At 25.3% G+C, this 12250-nt stretch overlaps 1 protein-coding gene across 1 annotated transcript; it reads right to left on the bottom strand.

Annotated features, from left to right (window-relative positions):
* Positions 1–1979: 1979 nt before the first annotated feature.
* On the bottom strand, positions 1980–2474 carry GO595_004772 (uncharacterized protein; the record flags this gene model as incomplete). The annotated part of the gene is made up of 1 exon (XM_067917940.1): positions 1980–2474. One exon carries the CDS (start codon positions 2472–2474, stop codon positions 1980–1982), a length of 495 nt encoding a protein of 164 aa, XP_067775061.1.
* Between the last annotated feature and the right edge of the window lie 9776 nt (positions 2475–12250).

Raw genomic sequence — 12250 nt, 5'->3', positions numbered from 1 at the left:
TGTGATTTCAATCTATTATTACAATCTTTATGTAGCTCTTGTTCCATATCTAATTTTTTATCTATCTTAGCTTGCAAATTCATGTTCCTTTCTGATTCCTTATGATAATCCCAACTTTCTGGAGAACCATACCAATCATATTTATATTTCTCAAGTAATGATTTTTCATGTGCATTAACAATATTTTTATTAATATCATTTAACCGTTTTTGGGCATTAACTCTAGCATTAATATTAGCATTATCTGATATAAATTTTTTACTCTCATAATTTAATATTAGTGAATTAGTATGTTTATTATTTGCTTCTAACTCAATGTTTTCATAGTTTAACATAATGTTTTTATTACGTTTGTTTTTTAATAATTCTTCACGTATATTGTTTTCGTTAATCTTATCACGTTGATTATTAATATTAGTTTCTAAAATAACTTGCCTTTCTATCTCATTTTTAATGTCATCCTTAACCTCATTATTATATAGCTTATTTTGTGCCTTTATCTTTAATAATTCAATACTTTTATCATAATTATCTTTAATAATTTTTTGCTCTTGGATTGCTATATTAATTTTATGCTTAATATTTTCATTATTTTTAATAGAATTTTCAACATCTTTGAACTATTTAAATATTCAATATTACTTTGTATATAATCTAAAGTATTTTGATTCTTTTGAATTTCTTTATTAATAGTATCAATAGAATGTTTAATATTATTAGTTTTTATATATTGTTTTGCTATATTAATATTATGTTTCAGTTGAACATTTTGTGCTAATAATTTTTGATGTTGTGCTACTAAATTGTTGATATTGATCTCATTCGATAATTCATTGTTTTCATTAGCTAAATTAATATTTTCCATATGTTTTGAATGCTCTGCCAGCGTTATCTTTCAATGTTTTATTTTCATTACGTAATAATTCATTTTGGCGATTTGCATTACGTAAGTCATTTTGTATATATATGAAGTCATGTTGGGATTTCAATAAATCATTTTTTAATTTGTTATTTTCAACAGGATTTGTATTATTAGTATTGCTATTTGGCGGCCAAAATGGTATTCTAGGGACCATAGCATTTGGTAATGGTTTGCCATTAATTTTATTATGTCTTTTATAATAAGTTATCAACATCTTACGTTTCATATTTGCTACAACAGATTTATTGTTTTTGTTGATAGTCTTAATCAAATCATCTCTGGTTATATTTTTATTTGCCTTTTTATGTTTTTTAATTTGTGTTCTTAATAGCTTTGTTAGACATACGGTTTTATAAAAATAAAACCCTTATATATTTAACAAAGATCTCCAGCCTCTTGGTTTATATCTATACATATAATTATTGTTAACGTTATCAGACATATTATTATTATTAACGTCATCAGACATATTATTACTATCAATTTCATTAATGTTATCATCTTATGTATTATCAATTTCGTCGTATGATTCTACATTTTCATATATATCATTTTTGATTTTGCGATATTTATGCTTTAGTTTTTTTTTGCTTATTGAATAATTTATCAGATCTACTAGATAAATCTAATATATGTTACATTAATAATTGATATTCATATAAATATACTTTTTTAGTATTATTGGTATTGTCTACCTCGCAATCTGTGCTCGATGTTTTAATAAATTTTTGTGATAAAGATGGATTTGGTTTTATTTTTAATAATATTCTATAATTATGATTTTTATAAAATTGAACATCATAATATACATTATCAATATTATTTTTAACATTATTAATAATAATATCTTTTTCATATGGTGTTAAATCTTTGACTTGTTTTTTAGATATTTGCATAATTTAATTAAGGTCTTTAGACCCGGCATCATTTGATGATGCTTCCACATATTCATTTGATGTCTTTTCATTAGGCAACGTTTCAGTATTTTCAGATGATACTCCACTCACTTCAATTTCTGTCTCAGACATTTATATAAAGATAAAATATGCAAATTGCTTTATAATAATCTCATATCAACTTTTGGCTTCTGATACTCTTTAGGTATTTGTTTAATAATATTACCTATTCTTTCTGATCTAGTATTTCCGACTGGAGTTATAACAGCTGGTTTTGGCTGACCGTTGATTTTATTATATATATTTTTACCAGCATTTACATACGGTTGCACTTGATCACTACTAACATGTTGTGCTCTATCTATAACTCTATCTGCTATTTGCTTGCCTCTATCAACAGCACCTCTAATTTTATCCTTGAGGTTACCATCAGGTATCATATCAACGTATTGATCAATTTTATCTGTTATTTGTTGCTTCTTTCCTCTAATAGTCTGTATAGCGCCAGGTATCTTAGAAATGATTTCACTACCACGTTTTACTATAGGTGATATTTTACCATAGATTTTTCTACCTTTATCAACTATTTTTCGAACTAATCTACCGCCTCCTTGTATTAGTTTACGGATTCCTCCAAATATATTGCCTAATCCCATTTTAATTATAGAAAAATAACTATTATATGTAATAAAAAATATGCAAACATCTATAAATGATACTATTGATAAGACGCATTTTAAAAATTATTAGCATGTAAAGAAACATGTAAAAAATAAGCATTTAAACGTTAAGAGCAAACAAATTGAAAGTGTTATAAAGAAACGTTTAAAAGATATATTCATTAAAAGAAAAGACATTAAACCATATATGATAAAAATATTCAGTAACAGACCTAATAATTGGTTTCATGATCTATACGATAACGGAAAACATAATCCACGTTATTGGCATATATTTATTGGAACTAATAATAGATATGTAGTAGTATATTTTTTGAGCAGCAAATCTGCTAAAGACATCAACCACACGTTGGGACAATTTATTAATAAATATCATTATGTTATATTAACATCTGATGAAGAGCCTGGTTTCTTAGATAAAAATAACGTAAAACTATTAACTGATAATAATGTTAGTATGCATATTATTACAGATAAAAACCATAGTAGTTTAGGTATTATAGATCGATTTATAAGAACATTACGTGATATGAATACTCCAAACGAGAAATCTAAACATCAATCTCATGATGAAAAATATACTTACATAACACCAAAAAGGATGAATAAATTTATAAACACTTACAACAGCAGTTATCATTCTGCTATAGGTTGTTCTCCAGATAAGATGTTTAATGATAATGACTTGCAAAAAGAGTATATATTTAAATGCTTAAAATTAGCAGAAAAACAACAAAGAATAAAAAATTTAATTATTCCAGTAGGTTCTTATGTTAGATATATATTACCACGTCATGATGGAATTCATAAAAAACGTTATCAGATTAGTAGAGATATGTATAAAATTGATGATCGTAAAGGTAATATGTATACACTAATTGTTAAAGATGGAACTGTGATAACTAAGCCTCGTGTTCAATTAATTGTTGTTAACAATAAAGACAAACATATACCTAAATTTGCGAACACTATACCAGGTAAATGGAATGGTGAAATTATTAAGATATTAGATTATGACAAGGCCAAAAACAAATATACCGAATTGTTTAAAGTCCCTGGCGAAAAACCTTATAAAGACACTATACCAGTAAGTTATTTACGGGGTAATACTACTCAAATAATGAGTAATATTGAAAAGGAATATTTTGATAAAGAATAACTTAAATAATAGGGTATAGTATCACTCAGTCAATAACATATCACTCAGTCAATAACATATCACCCTCTGGTATAGGTTTAACAGCAAAACATATATACATTAGATTTAATAAATGGATTTCATATAAATTGGCATCTACTAATTTCAATTCTAAATGTGATAAATCATTATTAGTATTAATTTCTACTTCAAAATCTGCATTACTAACAATAATTGGATAATTAGCACTAAAACTATTGTTAATTTATAAGTATCATTTTTGAGATATTAATATTATCATTTAGATTTCTATAACTACTTTTACCAATGTTTGCTAATAAATATAATACAGGTGTCGATAAATAGTTTCCAACAGCAGGTGCTTTGATACAATTTTTGTGGTATTGAACAATAGTTTTCAACAGATTTAATTGGTAAATTTTCAATGTTAAGACCCAAAGCATATAATATTTTCTCACTACTATATTTATCAATAGTAAATTCATTATCATTGTTTATATCGATTATAATAAAATTTATATGCTTATCAATTTCATTATAAAATGCTCTGACGCCTGAATCCTTAATAAGTTTATTAATTATTGATAAATAATCATCCATAATAAATGCTACAATCTCACCTTCTTCATATTCATATACTTTATTATTAATTGCTAAACAATCACCCTCCCTAATATACCAATCACCACTACCTTTTTCCATAATTAATCTATCACTTTTTATAGAATGTCTGTTGTGTAAAACGTATTCAGTGTCTGATGCTATGAAATCTAAATTTTTACAGCTATATAAACCTGTTAATTGTAATATATTATAACTACCATTTATATAAAAAGGTAATTCATCATTATTATCTCTATGTGCAAAATATAATCTATTAGTTTCATCAACTTCAACCTGTATCCCATAACTAATTATCAATTCGTTTAATATTGTAGCAAAAGATTGTGAGTTTAAATCTGAATATGATTTTTTAAAGTAATACATTACATCATTAACCACAATATAATCATCTTCTTCAATAACTACAATATTACAATTTGTTGTTAATGAATTTACTACTAAACTACATTTTCGTGTAAATGGACCTGGAACATTAATATTAATTTTATTATAACTATTGCTATCATATGAACCAATTGTATAATCTATTAATGCATTTAACATTTTAACCATATAAAAACAAACAACTCTATTGTCAAATATTTTTGTAAATATAATTTTTTAAATTTATTTTTTTTTTTAATAAATATAATGCCAAAGAAGCTAACAACAAAACAAGTAATAGAATTGTTTAATAAATATGGTTATACACTACCAGACAATTTTCAACATATTAATACTAAAACTTATTATAAGGTATATGATGAAATGACTAATAAAATTGTTTATCAGTTAATCAATTACAATATAAAATAAAACACAATAAACGTAGTGAATATATATAAAGATCACCACTTCAGTGGCTTAAGCTCAGAGAGCGATCCATTTGATGATTATTATAATATAGCATTATCTGAAGATGAACCTGTAGAGAAACCTGTAAACCGGAATAAAACCGTTAACAATATAATAAAAGAATCAATTAAAAAATTAATGACTCAGAAAGATTTTACTTATAATAATAACGACAACAAAAGAGATATATTATACGCACTAATGCATGCTATAAAAGCAGTTGGCGCTAAGATAAATAAAGATATTAGAATGACTGTAATTAGTGATGATAATGATATATCTAACTATAATTAAAAATATGAATACAGTTAATTTCTTATATTCTATTATTAATAAAAAAAATAATATTAGTGACAGTAATACTTTAGCATTGGAAACTTTCAATAACATTGAATCCATAAAATTCGAGTTCAGAACCTTGAAAGGCGGTAGAAGAGTTAATCCAGGATTCTTTCCATATATTAATACTACTGACATAGATCTTACAAAATACGGTATTTTCAGTGACGCCAACGATGAGCGCATCAATGAGTCTTGTTTGATACAATCATTTATTGCAAGTAATTTAACTACAGATAATGAAATTAATATGTTAAGATCATTTATAAATACTAATACAGTTCCATTAGAACAATTAAAATATATATCTGATTTATTAAAAATTCATAATATTAGATATATGGCTAATAAAGGTTTTACTCACAGAGATTATGGAAAAGAATATGATAAAACTATAAAATTAATAATTATATATAATCATTATATGTTAAATGAAAGTGTTAATATATCTATTGACAGTATTAAAAAATTATAGTAAAAAATAATACTATAGAACGCCAATTTATTGGCTTGAACCCTTCGGGTGAACATGCTGATAAAACAATATCTATATATTATTTGATTAATACTATGAAGCAATGTAACTTATTAAAACCTATGAATATTAATACTTACAATAATTTATGCTGGAGCTATAAAACTGTAAATAAACTCTATAACAGCTATAGATTAATTAATATTCCTGATAAGAAGTTTATACCTAAATTTGTTAAAAGAATGTAACACGGCAAAAAGTTATTTGGTTATGAATTAGATGATGATAAAGAAATAAAATACAGAATAAATGAATTACAAACTTTGATAGATATAAATATTTCTAAAAATACATCTCATAAAATAGATGTTGTCAAATACTATAGATATACTGATTTAATGTTAAAAATAATGTATGAATATGGTTGTTTCAAAGGTGTATATGAGTTATCAGATGATATTGCTAATAAAATACGTAATGAATGTATATTTCTCAAAATTATATGGCAACAAATACATTTAACTGGGAAATATTATTATATAGATCTAAACGGTGCTTATATGTCATCTGTAATATCAATACCTACAGGTAAACCAGATGATAACGGTGCTTTTAAAGGAGAAAATACTAAAATAAAGCAACTTATAGATTTATTGTATAATATGAGAATGAAGGCTAAAAAGGTTGGCAACAATAAGCTGGTTACTACATTAATATTTATGATGAATGATTGTTGGGGAACATCTATAAGAAGACCACCTAATTTTAGTAAGAAATTGAAGACTAATGTTGATAAATATATTGAAGAATACGCTTCATACGTTATTAAATATGATGAAGATAACTACGTATATACAGTAAAACCTTATAGAGAACACTTTACTTATCCACAATTTGTAAGATCAGTACTAAACAACTTTAGCGATAAAATAATGAATTATATCAAAAGCTCAATATCAAATGTATATTATTCACAGGTTGATTCTTTATTAATATCTGAAGATGATTTAATAAATTGCAAGACTTAGGATACATTGGTGATAAATTAGGGCAATTTAAGGTTGAACATATATTTAATGAAGTATATATTAAATCAGCTGATAAGTGGATTGGTGAAAACATTGATAACACCTATATATATCATGTTAATAATAAATATATAAATATATGTTCTAATAGTGAAGATCCTATAAAAACATTGAGTGAATTATAAAGGCTTCTAGCCCAGCTGCTTATATAGCGCTTTGTTTGTTTTATTTTTGGTCTTATTTTAGCACAATAGATTTCTTGTAGTTATATATAAATACTGATTGAATAATAAATCTACAATGAATCGGATATATAGGATTCTTTCCATCAGAAGTAAACTTTATATTAAAAGTAGATCCATCAGAAGGAGCATTATATACAACAGTTGGCTTTTCATAGAAATCACCTTTGATACCAATAAATCTACGTTTTGAATCACTAAGTGAAGCATGGAATTCTAAGTATTCTCTATTCCATACATTATAGAATGTTTTTGTTTCAGAATAGGTCGTTAATTCAATAATATCATTAGTTGTAGTATTTTGATTCAAGAATTTTAAGAATCCTATTTCATTACCATTTACAATATCACCAACATTGATATCCTGTATAAGAAATTCTATATTCTTGGTGTTGGTTGTTGTTCCGCCATACAAACATTTAAATGTTAATGTTTCATTGTCATTGTAAGTATATGATGAAATATAATATTTAGATTGATTTGCAACTTCATTGCATATTAAATTTAATATTTCAAATAATGTATTATCAGACATAATTTGTAAATTTAATGTTACTTTTATATCATCTGTAACATCATCATCAGCTATTAATATTTCAAGTGATAATACATTATGATAAGTAGGTATTATATTAAGTCTACTCATTCCAACTACTATATTTTTGACTAGGAGACTCTAACCAACGTTGTGGGTAACGAAATGTATAACCAACATTTTTATTTACATTAGTTAAATCTCTTTCATATTCCTCTATATCTAAATTAGTATAATTTTTTTCTATAGGTAACTGTGAAGCTCTAGATGATAATTGATATTCATTTTTGTACATTTTTAACTGTAAAAACAATTGGAAAAAGTTGATCAAATGAATAGATTAGAAACCATAGTAAAATCATTAAATAAAAACAGTGTTGTATATTCTAATCATAGCAAAACAGCTGATACTATCAGTAACGGCATATGCTCACTGACGATTAATTACATAGACAAATCATTTGCGTTTACTTATGGAAGAAATCATATAATAATCAATCCATTAGATAACAGCATCAAAAATCTTGTTTTAATAAATGATATATCAGTAAGTGATATTATAACAGGATCTAATATAATGAATAATGCTTATTTAATCCAGATGTTTAGTGATATTGATAAAGTATTGACTTTATATAAAAAATTTGTCAAAATTAGTGAAATGAAAATAATAACGTTAGTATAAGTAATCTATGAATAGATATAATTAACGGCTATTCTACAGAAGATTTTGCATTAAAGAACCATACTCATGACGATAGATATTCATTGATAGATCATACTCACGAAATAATTGATAACGATGTAACTATTAACGGTAGCCTTGTTGCAAATACAATTAACAATTATTATATTGGAAATAGTATTAATGGGGGTTCTAATGCAACAATAACGATACCTTGTATAGCTACTATTAAAAGTGATGGTGTTATGGAAGTCGGAGAATATATTGATTTTCATGATAGTAATGATTATAATAAAGATAATACTTGGAGAATTAGAGCTTTAACTGATACACTGAGTTTTCGAGCAAAAGGTGGTTCTACAATGAGTTTTAGTGATAATGGTAATATAACAGCAAATAGTATTAATAACATATCTGTCAATAACTTTTCTTTAACAACACATAACCATGATGATAATAACGAAGAGGAGGATATTTATGAAAAATATACATTAATTAATCAAAATCTTATAGTCAATGGTAAAATTAATGAAATTGATATAAATAATATAGCTCTTATAGAAGATGGTATTTTAACTATTTCTGATGTAATTTTATTTGAGAATGGTGTTAATATATCAACTTATGATAATACTACAGAAGATGGTATTACAGAAAACAATATTAATTAATTTTTCTAATGGTAATAGTATCATGTTAGAAGATAGTGGACATACTTATGGTATAGTTAATGTTGATGAAGTATTAACTTCTGAATACTATTTAACAAAACAAATGATTATAGATGATGATGAAATACAAGAACTATTGACAGGAGCTCCTGGTGAAGATGGTGAAGGATATAAAAAGAATTGGCTAGAATATTTATTAGATGCTTTTTCTTATGCAATGTCATTAGCAGAGTTTGCTGAACTTGCTGCTAAAGTATATAACAGTATCAAAAATAGTTCCTGGGCAATGTCGTTAATAAGTAGATTGAAAAATGTATTTACTGGAGCAAGAGGTTATATACCAATTCCAACTTTAAGAAGCGTCGTTTTTTGATGAATATGATATATCAACAGATGAGAATTTAGATGATTTAGAAGGCCCAGATGACACTGATATCGATAATAGTTTAAATGAATATAATTATTTAATAAATCTGTTTCCTGAAATGAATGTAATTTGTAAAAATTTGATATATTATTATAAAGATGTTTCTAAAGGACAGAGGACTAATGAATTAGGTATGTTATTAGTAGACTGTCAGATATATAAAAGATTCATTAATCATACTCATGATAATTACTTAATTAGCTCTGATTTAAAAAATTATACGAATATTACATATCATAAGGATTTAATTGATACTATTATTAATGAAGAAGAGGAGGAAGAAGATATTTACGAAATATATACTAATATAAATCAAGATCTTAAAGTTAATGGTAATATAGTAGAAGTTGATACTGTTAATAATATACCTGTTGATAACTTTTCTTTAACAACACATACTCTTGATGAAAGATACTCTCTGTTAGATCATACTCATACGTTTAATTACTTAAACTTTAATAATATTGATATTTCTAATAATTTGTGGCAAAAAACAGCATTATATCAACTTAAAAATAAGTTAATAATAATAAGTGTATCAAAAAGTGATGATATTACTGTACCAACTAGTAAAGAATTACATATAGATAGAACTGTTAATAATTTATGTATTAACAAACCAGATTATAATGATATTATTAATAAACCAGAATCATTTACACCAAGTTCTCATACTCATACTGAATTTAATAACGATTTAACTGTTAACGGCAACATAAAAGTGAATACTATTAATAATTATCCTATCGGTAATAGAAAAGGAACTTTATTAGTAACACCATCAATCACATTAATCAGTGGAGGTGTTTTTGAAATACCAAATTGTTTAGATTTTCATCATCGAAATAATGCAGAAGGGACAGATTTTCATTTTAGAATTAGTTTACATCCAAGTGATCCTGATTTAGTTAGATTTTTCTTTGATAATGAATACGTAAACCCTTCATTCTCATTTAATAAATCTGGTAACTTTACTTGTTCATCAATTAATGGTATTGGAATCGGTAGTTTTTCTTTAACAAGTCATAATCATGATAGTAGGTATTCTTTAACAACACATAATCACGACGACAAATACTCTCCGTTAGATCATACTCATAATGATTACTCTTTAACAACTCATAATCATGATGGTAGATATTCTTTAACAAGTCATGTTCATACTTATGATTATTTAAATTTCCAAACAATACATATATCTAATAATAAGTGGCAACAAACAGCTTTATCTCATGAGAAAAATAAATTTGTTATAAGTATTTCTCAAGGAACAGATTTATCAGTACCAGAAATAAAAAAATTCTATATAGATAGAACTGTTAATAATTTATGTATTAACAAACCTGATTATAATGATATTATTAATGAACCAGAATCATTTACACCAAGTTCTCATACTCATACAGAATTTGATAATGATATTACTATTAATGGTAAAATTAATTATTATTATATTAATAACGGTTCTTCAGCATAAAAATTATTTAAATACTTTACCTTGTATAGCTACTATTAAAAGTGATGGTGTTATGGAAGTTGGTCAATATATAGATTTTCATGATAGTAATGATGATAGTGATTATAGTTGGAGAATAAGAACTGCTGGTAATACTATGTATTTTGGTAAACTTAGTAATAATAATGGTAATATTAGTTTTAATGTAAATAATGGTAATATAAATTGTAATTCTATTAATAATATTAATGTAAGTTTTTTCTCAGTAAATGGTCATACTCATAGTTATAATGATATTACTGATAAACCATCAACTTTTACACCTAGTTCCCATACCCATGAACCAAATGATATAGTTCCTTATCAAAAATGCTGTATTAAAAACTGGTAGATTTGTAGATTTCATATATCATGATCAATCAACAGCAGCACCAGGAACATATACTTGGCGGATAGCTTCTTATCAAAATGAATTAGGATTTTGGCACTATTCTAATAGTCAGTATAGAGTAGCAATAATATCAAGCAGTGGAAGTGAACAAATGAATAAAACAATAACTCATAATAGTCCTATTTCTGAAAATGATAATATTGATAATTTCATTATTGGAAAATCAGTATTTATAACAGGTAATGTTTATAAATTAGTTAATGAAAATGGGACTTATAAATATATTTCTACTACAGATTCTACTAACTGTATACCATCTGTAAAAAGTCGTGGTTTATATAGAGAGTTTATTGGTATTTGTGTTGGTAAATATCTTTCTGATGAAATATTTCAAATAGGAGATACTATTAAACAAGATATAAGTATTAATCAAAATACTATAGACTTCGCTACTTGTGGTGATTATTATTTTATAGTTAATGATAGCAGTAAATATAATATTAATGATATAATACTTTATGATGGAACTGTATTAGATGATGATACTATATTAACAACAAAAATAAACAGTATGATTATTGGAAATGTTACTTCAATTATTGATAATACAACAGTATCTGTATTTAAAGCCTAAATATATATATTTTTCAACGATTTATTATCACGATGATTTTGTCGAAAACTATAGTATTTTTACACGTTGCCGGATCTACGAATTTTCCCGTATGAAATGGCCCTTTCAGGGTCCAGGCCCCAAAATGAGTTTTTTATGTCTCTGCTTTTTCACAATAAAACTGTTGAAAATGGTATGAATTTATGATATTAATGATCGGGGACGTTTTGATTTTTTTGGGGTTCTGCTTTTGATAACTTTTGATTCATTTGA

The sequence above is a fragment of the Histomonas meleagridis genome (genome assembly GCF_020186115.1).
Source record: "Histomonas meleagridis strain 2922-C6/04-10x chromosome Unknown contig_279, whole genome shotgun sequence".
Classification (NCBI taxonomy): domain Eukaryota; phylum Parabasalia; order Tritrichomonadida; family Dientamoebidae; genus Histomonas; species Histomonas meleagridis.
Note: the sequence above shows the minus strand (reverse complement) of the source record. Positions and strands in the feature narration are given on the sequence as shown.